This window comes from Parasteatoda tepidariorum, chromosome 2, assembly GCF_982258835.1.
Source record: "Parasteatoda tepidariorum strain Cologne lab strain chromosome 2, Ptep-v5.0, whole genome shotgun sequence".
NCBI lineage: Eukaryota > Metazoa > Arthropoda > Arachnida > Araneae > Theridiidae > Parasteatoda > Parasteatoda tepidariorum.
The window spans coordinates 110,282,843-110,300,264 of NC_141756.1; the positions used below are offsets into that span (position 1 = coordinate 110,282,843).

The 17,422-nt window shown below is 27.9% G+C and overlaps 1 protein-coding gene across 5 annotated transcripts in view; it reads left to right on the plus strand.

Moving 5' to 3' along the window:
- LOC147816041 (FERM, ARHGEF and pleckstrin domain-containing protein 1-like) overlaps positions 1 to 17,422 on the plus strand; it is a 46,930-nt gene that overhangs the window by 25,061 nt on the left and 4,447 nt on the right. For 4 of the 5 annotated variants that reach the window (XM_087158029.1, XM_087158030.1, XM_087158031.1 and 1 more), the window contains exons 5-9: positions 570 to 667; positions 3,408 to 3,618; positions 6,413 to 6,504; positions 14,525 to 14,663; positions 15,399 to 15,624. In XM_087158029.1, coding sequence (XP_087014155.1) covers positions 570 to 667; positions 3,408 to 3,618; positions 6,413 to 6,446 — 343 coding nt within the window. In that variant the 3' untranslated portion in view covers positions 6,447 to 6,504; positions 14,525 to 14,663; positions 15,399 to 15,624. Of the gene's footprint in view, positions 1 to 569; positions 668 to 3,407; positions 3,619 to 4,974; positions 5,001 to 6,412; positions 6,505 to 14,524; positions 14,664 to 15,398; positions 15,625 to 17,422 lie in introns of all 5 variants that reach the window. The other variant, XM_087158033.1, reaches the window with a different exon arrangement.

The window sequence follows — 17,422 nt, forward strand, 5'->3', positions numbered from 1 at the left end:
CATATTTTTACCATATTTGTGTTAATTTTTTAATATGATTTTTAATTTTCACAAATTATGTCTAAATTTTCACAAAATAGGTGCCTCTCAGAAAAACCTAGACAGACCCCTGAAGTATTCTTTAAATTTTCTATTTCATCTAATCTTTAAATTTCAATTATGCATTTATTTGAGAATGGTTGCTATGCATTCAAAGCTATGTATTATAATGAAAAATTATTTTAGTAAGTTAGAGCTTCTAAAATATTGTTATAATATAGTTTTAATATTAATTTAATTTTGATTAAACATTTACAAAGTTTTTTTAATCATGAATGAAAGTTCTTACAGTGTATTTGAATTAAAAAAAATCTGATTTAAATAAAAAAAATCCAATTTAAATAAAATAAATCTGACTTTTTTGATTTTTTTTTTAAAAATCAAAAAAATCACTAATTAAACTCTATACTTTTTATTTTAAAATGAGAGGATATGGAATAGTTTTTTTTAAATCAAACTTTGTATATTTATGTTGAATTAATATTGAACCTTTATATATATTTTTTAAAATATTCTCTTATTTTCTTTAGATATCTGTTTGGTTTGCAAATCAAAAAGGATTTCATAAGTGGTGCTCTACAATGCAATGATAGCACTGCTGCAGTTTTGCTCTCTTACATTGTTCAAGGTAAGCTAACTTTTACTTAAATTAAGTAACTTTTACTTTTTATTAAATTTTCTAATGTGATGCTTTAATGATATCTGTTCAATTGATTGTATGGCTGTCAGCTCTTGTGGATTATACGTTATACAGATTTTTTTTTGTTGCATTTATGAACCATTTTCTGCACGGAGACTTAACTCTTTGAAATTCACAATTTTGCAACTTCTTTGAAATACTTATGTACTCACAGATGTGTGTGAATATAAGTCTTGTCAGGCAATGATGTCTTGAATTTGCTCTGTGCTTCAACTTGGTCAGTGTTGCAAAATATACGATGTAAATTATACAGTGAGATATGAGATGTACATAATATGGTGAGGTATGAGATTTATCTGTGCATCTGATAACTTAAAAAAAAAAAAAAAGATTTAGATTATTTGATTTTAGATTTCAGCTGATTGTGTTAAAACACTTACTTTCAATGGTGCGTACTATATTCCAATAACTGTGCTATTAATACTTTGAATAAGAATTAAAAATTGAAGAGATGTAAAATCTTCTGCATTTTAATATGTAGAAGATGTTGACAGCAGGGTTGGGGTTTTGGACGTCCTAAACTGGTTTTGGACAGGACACGTGGGTTTTACTGTCTTAAACTGTCGTAAACTGGATAAAACTGTCTTAAAGTGTCCAAAACCTTGAACTTTGATAAAAGGTAAAAATTATATAGGTGTAATCATTGTGCACATAATAATTACATGTAACAATAAATATTTGATATTTTTTATACAATTTACTTTAACTTATTAAAGGAAAATAATATAATATAATAGGAAAAGGTTTATAATTTTCCAAGCTCCACAGCTCATTGAACACCAAAAGTGAATACCTAATCCTTTAAATATAAATATGCTGATAATGTTTTTGCATAAGGATAAATTATGCAATATTAAAAAGTAGTAATAATAATTTTTTTTAAAAAAATACTAAATTTGTTTAATTAACCTTTTATTTTTCAAGGTATTTTTTTTTAAAAAATGTTATAATTTCTACATAAAAAAGACATCTATTTATAAAAAATTGCTTTTAAATATAAATATATTAGTTTAAATTGGAAATACAAAATAACTGAAAAATGTATTAACAGTTTTGAAAGGCATAACATCAGTTTCAGTTCTATCCTCATACAATAACTGAATAACTATATTTGTAACGGAAGTCAATTTGAACTCTTTTTTTTATCAGACTATTCCCTAAACTGCAGAACCAGTAATTGATGCTAAAAAATGATTTTATGGTTCAGTTTTTTGATTTTCAGCCTCATGTTTTGCTTAAATTCAGTTTTTTATGTTTCTTTTTTTTACCAAAAAATCTAATAAGGAAAAGTAAATGGGCTAGTGAAAATGTGTATGAACTAGTAATATCTTTTAATCACTTGTCTGATGTCCACTGATTTAATTTCCTAATTTCTACTCCTATGTGTAGTTTTTTTCATACAGGGTATCCACGCACCTGGAAAGTCATGGAAATTCATAAATTTTGGTATTGAACAAAATTTGCCATGAAATGTCATGATTTTAACTACTTTTTTTAAAAAAAATTATGGGAAGTCATGGATTTAGGTCACTGAAAAATCTAATTTTTAAAATGGATTTTACCCCCCCCCCCCCCAATTTCATGGTGTTCCAAATATCTGAATTTGTAACAAAATCTCCACTCATAGTCATGTTTTATAAAAATATAAACTTTTTATCATGTTCTTTAAAAATTATGGTGTTCTTTAAAAAAATGAAAGTAAAAACATTGTTTCTAGAGTGAGTTATCTTTTTAACTTCTGTGATTTCAGAATTTTTATTATTTTTTATTTTTATTTTATCAATTTAAAATTCTATCTGAAGCAAGCCAGTCATTTTTTTAATTCTGAAATGAGAACTGAAGAATCAGGAGTATTTCTTTCCTTTCCGATGATTTGTTTTTATATTTTTTCCAGCTATTTTATTGCTTTAACTCTTTCTTTACTCTGTTTTTTAAATTTAAAATCTATAAATATGAAGATGCATAGTATAACAGTTTTGGTTATACCTTTCATTTCAATTAATGCTGTTATAATGTTTTTTTAAAATTTGGTTTGTGTTGTTTTTGTATAACTTTGTTAAGTCGTGAAAAGTTCTTGGAATTAGACAAAGTCATGAAAAGCCATGGATTTGAAAATCTAAAACGTAGCAGATACCCTGTACATAATTTCATTTGATATTTGTTAAATTTTTAAAATTAAAATGTTCTATTGAATCCAGCAATTCTTAAGCTATCAACTGCTTAAATACTATCAGATGATTAGATAATATCATGTTTTATTGAATTTTTAAATTCAGTACAATTTATTTGATATAATTTTATAAAAACCTGAACATTTTTAAAGGATATCAAAAAAAGAAAAAAAATTAAGCTGGAAGAAATTTTTTTCTGAGCTCATAGTTTAAATTACACTTCGTTTGAAATATTTTAGCCTCATCCATTTTTTTTTTGTTTAAAACTTATTTTCTGTTTAAAAACATTTATAATACATTGACATTCACCATTGTGTTGTTAAATTAATAGAAACATATTTTATCTTTTAAAATTTTTATATGTGAATTTTCGAATTGCTCAAGGCTATCATTTAATTACAAATCTATCATTTTGTTTTAAGTATCTTATGCTTTTTATAGTTTCCTCTGAAAAGTTATTTTACTTAAACTGTATTTGATTTTTAAACTATTATTAGGTGCCACTGAGCTCACGCCAGTGCAAGCTGAAGCTGTTCCTTTTCCTTCGGTTGAAAAACAGCGAGGTATATACGGTCGTTTTTGTCACTGGATGACTTCTCAATTTTCTGAATTAGTTGAAGACTTTTCTGAGCCTGTTGTTGTTGTTGTTGTTGATGATGATGATAGCGCAGAAGATGATTCTGAAGGAGATCCTTTGACAGTTCGCAAGTGAGCGCTATTTCTTTATTGCCTTCTTATTATAACAGTTGTATATTCATTTTAGTTATTCAAGAAATTTTATCGGCTTAGAGAAAAATATTTTAAGCATAAGAAACTTATAATTTTTAAAATGCACCATTAAGATAATAATTTTGATATTGATACGGTTAGGGTGTTCCTTTTTTTCTCTTAGGATTCATTAGTATTTTTCTCAGGGGAACCTGGGGAACATTTTCTTGGTGCACAAAGTTTTGTATTCATCAGCCAAGGTTAATACTTAAAGGGAAAAAAATGTACTTCATCATTTATTTTATTTCTTCTGCAGTTTACAACTCTATTAAAATTTCCTTATATTAAAATTTCCTAAGTATATACCTAAGTATATACCTAAGTTTCCTAAGTATACTTAAACACAATGCTAACTAGTTATGTAAAAGTGCAAAATCTTTTTTTAATAAAAAATTGCTACATTGCAAAATAAAATTTTCAGTCATTTGTAGGGAATTTCTGTTTTTTGCTCAGATGCAATTGAGTACAACACGACAAAGTAAGATTTTCAGTTATTTGTAGGGAATTTCTTTTTTCTTCTCAGATGCAATTGCAATTATTTTTTAATTGCGATATCTTCCATTTTTAGCATGTCTTAAATAATAACTATGAATTAGTTTTATTAAAAAAGGCATATAATTACTTATTACCTAAAATCAGTGAACATAAAATTTATTAAAGGACTAATTATTAATTTCCAAAGCTAGTTCATCTCTTAAAAATTTAAAGTATATTTAAGAAGGAAAAGTGCAATGTTCTTGTTTCTTCCTTGCATCCTCTTTGATGTGTTTCATTTTGCTGTAAGGGATTGAGAAGCACATTCTCAATCACAGGCAATCCTCAAACAGAAAATTAATTTGTCAGCATGACCAATAATATCTGTAGGATTGTATGGTTTCTCTCTGTTGTGCTTTTATAATTGTCTCTTAAAGGGTGTAACTACCGGGAAACTTTAAATTAGCTCTAAAGTATCTAATACCTGTTCCCTATAATATCTAAAAAGACTAAATCACAATCATTTCATAATATCTATTAGTTATGATGTGCTGAAACTGGTTGGTAAAAAATTATATGTGTTTAGTAAAACTATTATTCAATATAAACTTTGTCAATTTTCATGAAAGGACACATTTGGTATTAACTTTTATGAATTACAAGTCTTCGATTTCAATTTTTTTCTATATTAAAAGATTTTATTTTCATGCATATTTTAACTTAATTCTTCTTCTTCTTAAAACTTTTACAATGTTCTATTAATAAACTTAGTTTTATCAGTATTATTAAGTCTTTTTTTTTAATTTTTTTTATATTTTTTAGGCTTAAGGACAACTTAGTGTGATTTAGTAAGTATAATTTATTAATGAATAAATAATTGAAATGCTTGAGGCAAAATAGTGCTAAAACACATTTTTTGTATCTTGCCACTCTAAAGCCTGGTTGGCAGGGCAGTGGGCCCATGTCCAAGAGGGCGTGAGTTCGAGCAGAAGACTCCCCATGTACTAAATGGTGACTGGTGCACATTAAATCTGTCTAGTCACAAAGTCATCCATGTTCCCATAGCAAATCATACCTCTGGGGGTACTGATCCAGGAGTTTCCTTGTCTTCTGGTTTGGTTCAAAATTACACGGCTACAGAGTGGAATATTAGTACTCGTAAACCCAAAATTTTGTCGGCTGTTCAACGACGGTTATATATTGACCTCTCAATAAGGTGACCTGGGTTTGAATCCCAGCGATGGCTTGTCGATACGAATTCTTCACTTGGCTTGCACTGACCACAGTGTTGACATAAAATATCCTCAATGGTAGATGGATCATGTGTTAGAGTTCCCTTGCTGCCAGGCTAACCATGCAGGGTTTCGTGTTTTTCCTTTCTCAAGTGCGGGTTAGTTCTATCAAAAAGTCCTCCTTGAAAGTAAATTTCTCCCAAAACTTGATTCAGGATTTTCCTTGCCTTCTGGAATGGGTTCAAAATAGCAAGGTTACGGAGTTGAACATTGGAAGTAATAAACTTAAAATTGGGGCGGCTGTTCAATGCCAATTTGCCCTTGCCAATTTTGCATCAATGTTGAGAATTGTTTGATTCAAGCATCAATAAAATATATCAAGTATTTTAAAGGAGAAAAATTAGTTTTCCTGTGGGGTTGAAGTGATAATTCTGCAGACATTGGTTTGTGATCCTGTGGTGCCAGGATTGCATTCCCCGACATATACCCTGCTTCATCTAAAATATATCTCGAGCAATATGCTCAGATGCATCAACTTGTTTGATGTGATATAACTAGATTCTCATGATTATTATTATATATTTGGAATTTTTTTAAAAATAAAATTTGCTAATTGCTGCAACTGAAAGTCGAAAGGTTTGGCTTATTTTGTCACTTTCTAAATAATTCTACTCTCGTGGTAACCTAAACTTTTATCTAGTGTCATGTTAAATATCCAAGCTTAGAGTCTCTGGGTAAAAATTATACTAAATTTTCTTTGTTCTTAAATAAGATGGGGAAAGCAGGGTTTTTTTTATACAAGAGAGCCTGCAGTTAAAATTTTTCAATAAGCTGAGACTAATTTCAGAAAGTTAATATTCAAATCAGAAATTTTTGGTTAGTTATGCAATTAAAATAATTTAATTTGCAATACATTTGAAAACTGATACCATTAAACTAGTTTAATATGATTTCTTACTATAATTTGCATATGGTTTAGAATAAATTTTCCGTTTATGTTGTTGTGTTACATAGAAATTCTTTTTCAGCCAATGCTACAAAACCTGTCTCTTCTCTTGCTGATAGCTTCGTATCGTTGCTACGGTGGAATTCACCAGGAACAACATTGTTAGCATTTTTTGTAAGTTTACCATTGCTTACTGAATTATTTAAGCTAAGTTTTGTATAGCTGTTTTCACATGTTACGTTGTCAAATGCATTTTGATTATTATTAATGACCCTTTAAAGTAATGACTTGAATGTTACTAAAACAATAAGAATTTTACTACATTAAGTTAAAAGCATTACTTAGATACAAACTAAAGTATGGGTGTTGTTTATTTTGATAATTGATGAACATTACCAATTATCTAGGAAAGAAACTTGTATTGTTTTAAATACTGCAATATACAAATCATGATTTTTATAAAAGGAATTAAATAGGCTTTCAAATAAAAATATTCAAATACTTTTTTTTTTTACATAAAACTTAAAGTATGTTTATTTTTCACTCTGAAATAATGCAGATTAATTTTTAAAAAAAAATGTGGAACTGAATGATACAATAAAAAATGCTTTATTGATGCTTTATCATAAAAGAAAAATATATTATTCATTATATCTTATTAAGTCTTATTTATTGAATCTTATTTGTCATTTATGTATCCTTGTATACATTAAAGTGAGAACAAATGATGTTCATTATCGTGTGCCCATCACCATTTCTGTATACTTTTTGGCTTGTTGAGTCAATTACTAGTGAAAGGTAAGACTGAGTGTCTAACCCAATGTTCAGTTATTCTTTATCAACAAACTTGATTAGTTTCTACCTAGTTACCCTGAAAAATAAAAGGCATATTTATTAGCCAGATAAACATATTGTTAGCCCAACAGGCTAACTACTATAACACCATTTTCATTTGAATTGCACAGCAGGGCCGGATTTAAGCTTGGCGGGGCCCTAAGCTACTGAAAATGATGGGGCCCTTTTAAGTTCAATTCTATTTCTATACACCTAAAGTAAACAGTTGTATTTTTTATTGCTGAATATTAACATTATATTATTAAAAATTTGATAATATTGCTTGATTGTTAAATATATTGGTTGTGATGGGACTGTAATGTAGAGCCTTTCTATTGCACATATTTTTTGCACGAGGAAAAAAACAGAAACTCATTTTAAGAACATTTTAAGCTCAGAGTAAAGATTTGGCATGTAAGAAGAACCATTATATGTTTAACAGAGTTTTTTTTCCCTTGAAATTCTGAATATATGTTATTTGGAATTTTAAATTATTATTATTATTTTTTTTTAACGTTACATTTCGCTTTGCTGCTCTATGACTTAGAAACATGAAATTATGAAGGTGTGTGAAAAATAAGCAAGGAGTTAGAAAGAACATAAGGAAATACAATTGGATTATTAGTTTTATTTTTTTTTATAACAGCCGTTGAACAACTGACTTAATTTTGAGTTTACCACTACAAATGTTTAACTCCGTATCATATTGAATAATAATCTTAAAATTTTGAACTCAATCCAGAAGACAAGAGAACTGGATCAGTACCCAGAGGTATTGATTTGCTGTGAGAACTTAGAGGACTTTGTGACGCAGATTTAACATGCACTAGTCACCATTTTATACATAGGTATTCTTCGGCTGGCTGGATTCAAAATCCCATTCTCACGAACACGAGTTCAACGCCCTACCAACCAGGCTTTCCCGGCCAAATTATTAGTTTATTTTATAATAGTCATTGAACAGCCAACCCAATTTCGAGTTTACGACTACTAGTGTTCTACTTATTAGACTTCTAATTTTAAACTCAATTCAGAACACAAGGACCTCCAGGATCAAGTATTGGAAGAAATTTTTGTCTTGGAGGGGGACGTTTTGATGGAACTGACCAGCATTTAAGTTACATGATGAGGAAAACCACAAAAGCTTTCCACTGTCAGTCTGACAACAAGGGGACCTATGATCCGTCTACCACTGAGGATATTTTACTTCGGCACAGTGGCTGGTGTAAGCCAGGTGTAGAATTCGTATCGACCAGTCAACACTGGGATTCGAACTCAGTACCCTTGAGTCCATCTTCACTGGGTAATAACTCTGCAGGAGGTACCAATTTTATTGATTTGCCAAATTTTAGTCATCTTCAAAATGTAAATAGAAATTCAATCGTAATTTTTGTAGAATAAAAAGATGGAAATAAACCGTTTTTCCTCTTAATCTGCAATGATTAGTCAGAAGCAACCATGAGGGTTAGTGTGCAAAATGAACAGGGGCTGTAGCTTTCTAGTTTTTTAAATACTTGTTAAATTATTAGTTTTTAACATGCATACTTTAAAAAAAAATAAGAAATTCATTTTTCAGTATTGAGAAATAATAATTAAAAACTGTCATCAGCTGGAATAGAACCCGCGATCTCGCAGTTTTGTGTTAGATTTCATAATCATCAGCCCCAAATATACACACCTGTCTTGCGGATATTTTTTTATTATTATTTTTTTTTTAAATTTAATAAATGAAGTCATTTGTATACTTGACATTTTTGAACTGGATACTTTAAATGCTTGACATTCGTTATTACAGAAGGAAAAGCTTTGAAAGATAAATATTAGTTAATGTTTAATATTTAATTAAAGAAAAAACATAACCCGTATTGAAATCTAACGAATTGTCCCGATAAATTTTGTGGCAGTAAAAAAAATGAAGCCTGTTACATGCCCGGATTTTTGAAACACTTTCTAGTTTTACTATTTAATCAAATTGGTTTCGATGTCTTTCATCCCGCCTGCCTCATTAGTAATTCAGCATATTTCGATATCATTTTTGATTCGTTCTTACTTAATATTAATTTGCTTGCGACAATTAATTTGTATAACTTTTTTACTACATTTTTGCGAGGAGTTTTAAAATATAATATCGAGGGCATTAACTGAAGTTAAATTGGCTTTTTTTGTATGCCTCTTTTGATTACATCATCCTCACACCCACACGTGACTGACTGCTTCTTAGAAACAGATATTAAATAGTCTCTTGATCAAATGATGGGACAAAATTGCCTTTTAAATAAATCAAAAAACTTTTCTACCTTTTAAAATTGTTTATTTTTCAAAATGTTTAAAAGATATGTTCCTTTTCATTGACAACTCAGGTTTAAATCTTATCAAGTCATTTATTTATGTTTTTTAAACTTATTTTTTATTTGTTTTTATTTTATTAAATTAAATGCACAGATTTAAAATAAAAACAAATCTGCCAAAATTTTATAAATAGTTTCAATTTTCAATTTTAAGAAGTTATTTCGACTTTGCTTTAAAAATTTGAAATCCTTATAAATTAAAAAATTTAGATGCCTTATTAACTTTAAACACATAATAACAACAAAAATCAGGGAGTTAAAAATAGAAACAAGTATGATCAATAAACAATAAAATCATAAGCTAACTAAATAAATGAATTTTGTGTACGAAATATCATATTTTACAAATTAAACATAATTCATATTTCGGGGATACATGGAAAATTTGGTCAGACAGGAGGTTTGAACAATATTTTTTACATATATATTTAAACATTTGTTTAGCTGATGATCACTTGATTTCAATGCTCTATCAAGCAATATCACATGTTCCTTCTGTCTATTAGCAGTAAGTAAAATTAAAGTAAAACCACATCTGTTATCTCAATTTTGTTCAAAATAGACCAAATCAAGGATTTTGGCAGATAGGCCTGTCAAAGAGAGAATTTAATAGTGGCCCACCATTTAAATAAATAAAGAAAGGAGTTCACAGATTCATGTACGATTAATTTGGAAAATAACAAATTAAAACCAATTACAATAATTGAGTAAATTAAACAATTAAGCTAGTTAAAACATTTAGGATAATTAAAAGGAAAAAAAGCTTTTATAATAAATTGGAAAAAATATATTTTTCGAAAAAGAAAAGTTAAAATTAAACGACAATGAGACACAACGGAAATCTCGAAACAGAGTGACCCTAAACAAGATTCTCCCACAGCCCTAGAAATTTTTTGCCCAGAAATCAGACAAAAGGGTGTTTCTGTGGACAAATGAGCCCACAGCAATTTAAAGAAACTGAAAACATTTCCCACAGTGTAAATTGAGGCGGCTATTTAACTACTCCATGGAGTATCGCTTTTTAGGATCCATGGACTACTCCCATCACTGGTAACTACGAAAAGCTACAGGATATTTTCATCAGTCAAAAGGCCTTTTTATTGCTCTTTTGGTTAAAAAAGTGAAGAGTAACAATTATTTTATATTTGTAAACACTTCTATTAGATTTTATAAACCATTCGCCAATGTAAAAAAGAAAAAAAAAGTATTTTAGGCTTCAGAGGGCTACAGCTCGGAATAAATTTTTTAAAAAAGAAGGAAAAAGTTGGATCTGGGGGCCCTTGCCATCTCGGGGCCCCAAGCTACAGCTTCTTTAGCTTATACGTAAATCCGGCCCTGTTGCACAGATACAAAAACTACACATTTTTGTTTCAATATCCAGCATATTAATATTTTTAACAGTCAACAAACTTAAAATTGTGGCTGGTCATCTCACTTCCTCATGCTTTATGAAGAAAAATTGTTGTCTTTAGCTGTCAGAGTAGAACACATGAGCTACTCATTTCTATTATTCTTTTCATAAAAAACTTGTTAATAATGTATATTAAGTGTCAAGATAAAAAAAAGTAAATTAATAAATCATTCTAAATGTCAGAAAAGTCAGAGGTATAAATCATTCTGAATGATAGAAAAATCATAAGTACTATTAATCATTTTAAATTGTCTGAATATCACAAGGCTATGTTTGATGGGAAAATGTTCTGTTTATTGTTGTTACTATAGGGAAAGGGACTGGAACTCTTATTTCAATTATTGATACTATACAATGCCTTTATTATAGCCTTCCGGATAGTGTTCCTCTCCCAATGAGGAGACCCTGGTTCAAATCCTGGCAGTGGCTGGTTGATACGAATTCTGCTCTCTTCTCGCACTGACCACAGTGCTGACATAAAATATCCTCAGTGGTAGGCAGATTATGGGATAGAATCCCCTTGCCATTGGGCTAACCATGGAAGGTTTTTGTGGTTTTCTTCACCATGTAATGCAAATGCGAGCTAGTTCCCTCAAAAAGTCCTGCCAGAAGGCTAATTTGCTCAAATGCTTGATCCAAGAGTTTCCTTGTCTTCTGGGAACTCCGTCTTCAGAATTACAAGGCTGTAGAATTGAACATTGACTGTCATAAACTCAGAATTGGGTCAATGAAAAAAAGTGACCATCATGGTGAACCAAAAAAAGTGACCATCATTCAAGTGACCATCATGGGTTGAACCTTAGTTTTTTATAATGACAACTCAACCTCTAAACAAGCCATTGCGGCTTAGGTTATATAAGGTTATATACAATCTTAATTTCAACATACATTATTATTATATTACATTACATTTATATCTTTCATTTCAATAAACCTAACTTGTTGTTCACTTAATTAGTTTTATAAATGAATAAGCCATTTAAAATATAGTATTTTTTTAAAGACATCTCTTGTTCAATTTTAAAAATTTATCTAAAGTAAGTCTAAGAATTCTAAAAATTTAGAAGTCTTAATAATTTATCTAAAGTATCTGATTCCAAGAAAAGGTTGTATCAGTTTGATCATTGATGGAACTATCACACTTATTATAGAAATGAAGCAACTATGTTTCTGTCTACTTCTAAAGATTAATTAGATAAATAATGCTGTGTTTTAATATGAAACTTTTAAGAGCATTGTTAGAAATCACTTGAAAAGAAACTTCAAGTTTTTTAATTGCCTAATTTAAAAAAAAAATTCTTGGGAGTTTTCTTATTATATTAAAATGTTTATTATGTTACTAAAGTATATTTTATTATTATATTTTTTTTATTAGGTGCTCCTTCTTTGTTAAAATTTGAATATGGGCTTCCCTTAACGCATGCTGTGACTCTTATTTTAAAAGAAATTACAAATTAAATCAAACTGCTGCTAAGAGATACATTTCCTCGTATTTAAATTCAAAATACAGATAGTTTAAATTCTGTTGAATTTCTATATTTTTGTCTTGAAGAGGTGAAATTATATTATGAGAAATATGTTCTAATACTTTTTTTCAGTCAATAAATATTATCATTATGCTTAAAATTATGTATACTAAACTACTTAATAATTTACAAAAATATTTTAGTTTCCTATTTCTAATAATTTTTTTTCATTATATAATTTTTTTCCATGTTTAACGCAAATATTTGAAGTGAGCTTTATTTTGATACCATGAATTTTTTTATCATTTTCATTTATAAGATTTGTTTAATATCTATAAGATTTGTTAAAATTTGAATACGAGCTTCTCTTAAGACATGTTGTGATTCTTATTTTAAAGGAAATTACAAATTAAAACAAACTGCTGCTAAGAGATACATTTCCTCGTATTTACATTCAAAATACAGATGGTTTAAATTCTGTTGAATTTCTATATTTTTGTCTTAAAGAGGTGAAATTATATTATGAGAAATATGTTCTAATACTTTTTTTCAGTCAATAAATATTATCATTATACTTAAAATTATGTATACTAAACTACTTAATAATTTACAAAAATATTTTAGTTTCCTATTTCTAATAATTTTTTTTCATTATATAATTTTTTTCCATGTTTAATGCAAATGTTTGAAGTGAGCTTTATTTTGATACCATGTATTTTTTTATCATTATCATTTATAACATTTGTTAATATCTAATATCTGTAGTTGATATATTTAAAGTTTATTAATAATTAAAAAAAGTTTTAATTTTTTTGAAAAAAAAAGTTTGACTCATTAAAATTAGGATATTTAGTGTTTTTATCTGCTAAACATTTAAATTTTTATATGCACAATAATTATCTTAAATTCTCAGACTTAAACATTTTATAATTAAATGTGTGAAGTTACTAATATTTTTCTTATAAAGGAAGACCTGAAATTTTCAAATCTAGAATAACTGTTAATTACTCTATTATGATTATGAGTTGCCCTTGAAACAGTTGAAATGATGTATGGCAGTCACTAAGGAAACAGATTATTCTACTAAGTTGTAAATTTAATTGCAACTGTTAATCAATCCCAGACCCTGTAATATTCATTATTCTGAATGTTTTTGTTTTGTTTTTCATCTCATTTTTTTAGGAAGCATTGGTGATTAATGGTAATGAATATATATAGAAACATTAAGTGGGCGCAAAATACTATAGAATATAGATTTAATGCTTTTTCTTCTTTTTTTTTATTCTGTAAATTGTTTGAGAATTCTGTGTCTGTTCTGTTTTATTCTATGTTTATTCTGTCCTTTTTTTATTCTGTTCTCAATATTCTGTAAATCTGTTCTTTTTTCTGTATTCTGTGTGTTTTTCCTCCTAATTTTTTATTATGTGCTTTTTATTCTGAAAATTTTATTTAAACATTTTCTTCAGGCTCATATTTTTGCTAAATCATTTATTTTTTCTTATGAAAAAAAGTGTAATGCATTTTTAGGATTTCTTTATTGCTCTTAATAGAAAACTTATCCTTTTTCATATTTAAACTTACATTTAGAACATTGCTGCTTATATTTAAATATCTTTAAACTTGCTTTAATTCAAAATTATTGAGCTTGATTCACAGAATGTTTCAACCAAAAAAGTTCTAAAAAAAACAAAACAAATCTAGATACAAATTAAAATAAAACAAGGATATCATGCAAAATTTGAAATTTTATGTGAGCTTCAATTTTATTTATTGAAAATGTACGTTAGAAAAGGAAGGGGAGAATGAAAAGTAGAAATGATTTGCTATCGGTGAGAAAAATAATTTGTGTGTTGGCATGGGCAAAGATTTAAATTTTCAACTAACTAATCTGGAACAAAAAAAAATAGTCTACTGATGAAAAATTAGTAATTTTCAGAAATTCCATTTTTTAATGAAATTTACTGAAAGTTCTCTGCTGGCTGGATTCTAGATGTCACCATTTAAATAATAATAATTGTGTCTTACTGCTAGAATGTAAAAAAAAATCTTGTACAAAGCTATTATAAAACCCAAAATGATATAAATAATTGTGCGCATATATATACAGTGTATATCAACTTTTATTTTCATCACAGACTATCACTTCATATGTGTGTGAGGAAATTGAACCTGGAGTAAAAAGATGTTTTATTGTTATTGGAAGAAATGAAAAGCAGTGGAAAGCTTACATGGGGCACACTGATTTTTCTAAATTAGAAGAAACTGGAAATGATAGTAAGACTTTCTAATGAAAATTAAATTATTATCCATTTTATCTTACATTTAAACATTTTTAACCTTAGTCTCACGAATGTTCTAATATGTCTAAGAAAAGCGTTTTTCTTTCAGTTCTTTTGTTTTCCTTTTCCTTAAATCAATATTTAAAAAAAAAATAATGAAATTTTTTTTTTTACTCTTTGCTTTCATAACCTGAATTCTTCTATGTTCATTTGTTGCTTATAATATGCTTTTTTATTGGCATCCAGTTTCCATGTCCTTGCAAAAATTTAAATTTTTTGTCATACCATGGCTTTCCTTATTTTAACCTTGTTATTCTTCTATTCTTTGTGTTTCTGCTCTTTAACGAAAATTTAAAGAATTTGTCATGGACAATTTTACAGTATTGATATTATGAGCAAAACTATATTGTTTTAAAAGCTTCTCACATCTTGTTAATAAATTTAAAATCTGAACTAATGTCATTCAATCATTAAAACTTTCTAATAATCTATTGGATTTTATTCAAACAACACAAAAATAGCATAAAATAATAGATTTTTGATTAGGAAATCATCTATTCATCAAAAAATTCTAGCAACATAGTTCTTTTATGAAGAGATAAATTATCTAACATTATAAACATTCTATTACTTAACATAAAAGGATCATATGTTACTTACATTTTTACATAAAGTGATTTATAAAATAAATTTGTTACCAATAATTTTTATTTATTTTAAATGTTTTCAGGTGTTAAAGTACATCAGAAGTATGAAACTCAAGGAGTAGCATTAATCTCAACATATAATCTGTCCCTAGCTCTCCTACTTTTGCCAATAAGTCTGCCTAATCAGGATTATCGGTCTGTCCCCTGCCAACATCTCCTGTGGCTACTGCAGCTGACAATACTGTCCGTCCAGTTACCGCTTTTGTACCTCGTCAAAGGTTTTTTCTGATGATGGTTAAAGATAAAAATGTAAGTTGTATTTATATCATACAAACTTACTCTTAATGGCTTATCAAAATTTAAATAATCTCAAACTAAACTTAATGCATTTAGAGCTATGGATATTGAATTAACCCTTTTACAATATTGAATTTAGAAAGTTCTATTTTCTTCTTCATTGTTACATTACTGTGATGTTCTTTCCTTTGTTTTAGGTTAGAAAACAGTGTAGCAATGAAAATTATTTTTTTATTCAATTTGTTTTTAATTTATTTTTTATATAATTTATTTGTGATACTTCATTTTACTTATTCATTTTGTTGAAAATAGAATTTTGCGAAAAATTATCTGTATATTATAATTAATATGAATTATTATTATAATATACGTATAATAATATGAACATTGTAAAAAAATTTTATTACTAGTTAGAAAATTTCTGGTCCAGTTACCGCTTTTGTACCTCGTCAAAGGTTTTTTCTGATGATGGTCAAAGATAAAAATGTAAGTTGTATTTATATCATACACACTTACTCTTAATGGCTTATCAAAATTTAAATAATCTCAAACTAAACCTAATGCATTTAGAGCTATGGATATTGAATTAACCCTTTTACAATATTGAATTTAGGAAGTTCTATTTTCTTCTTCATTGTTACATTACTGTGATGTTCTTTCCTTTGTTTTAGGTTAGAAAACAGTGTAGCAATGAAAATTATTTTTTTTTTAAATTTATTTTTTATATAATTTATTTGTGATACTTCATTTTACTTATTCATTTTGTTGAAAATAGAATTTTACGAAAAATTATATGTATATTATAATTAATATGAATTATTATTATAATATACGTATAATAATATGAACATTGTAAAAAAATTTTATTACTAGTTAGAAAATTTCTGGTATGTCGGATATATATATATCAGCCCATGAAAGGCCAAGACTTACTGTGCCCTTTCCAGTTTTCTTCGACTTTTGGTGTAGGACCAGATGTTCTGATTGGGTGGTCAGCCAAGTGTTGAACCACCAGTGTTTCATCCCTAAGTATGATTGGTACTTATTTTATTGACCCACTTACGAGATGAAAGGCTGAGTCAATCTTTCTCTAACCAAAATAGAACCCCTGACTTGTGGCTGCTCAAAGTGCTACCATTTAGCCACCAGGCCTCGTGATACATTTTTAAAATTTTTAAAAGCGAAAGTTTTGAAATCTTAGGATGATGTGCAAATGATTTTTTGTGGAACTTAGCAGATGAAGATGCAGTAGAATGTATTGAAGCAACATTGCTAACGTTATTGATTCCAACAAAGATTATGTTTTGGAATCTTTAAATTGTACTTTTATAGCATATTTTAAAAGTTTTCACTGCATTATATGTTTGAAATACTCTTAAATGAATTGTTTTAATTTATTTCTGAACGTAAATTAAAATATTGTTTCTAAAATTACTTTTATATGCAAAGAAAGTAGAATGAGAGGAAATGCAAAATTAATTGTATACAACATATTAAGAATACTTTCTGTAAGGGGTAATTTGATACAGAGTTATTCATATATCTTATTGTTTGTAATGCATCTATATTTCACAATCTATGATTGCTCGACTTTACTAACGGTGTTTAAGTTGACCCCTTGATGTTCCTAAAATTTTTTGGGCTTGAAAAATTGACTTAAACATTAAGATATACAATCACTCTTTTAGCAGTGTGTCTTATTAGCTCTTTATAAATAACAAACATTATTTCAAGTGTATTTTAAAAAATTCTGCTTAGATAGCTGAGTAAAAATTATAATTGCAAATGATTATTAGCCAGTAATTACAAA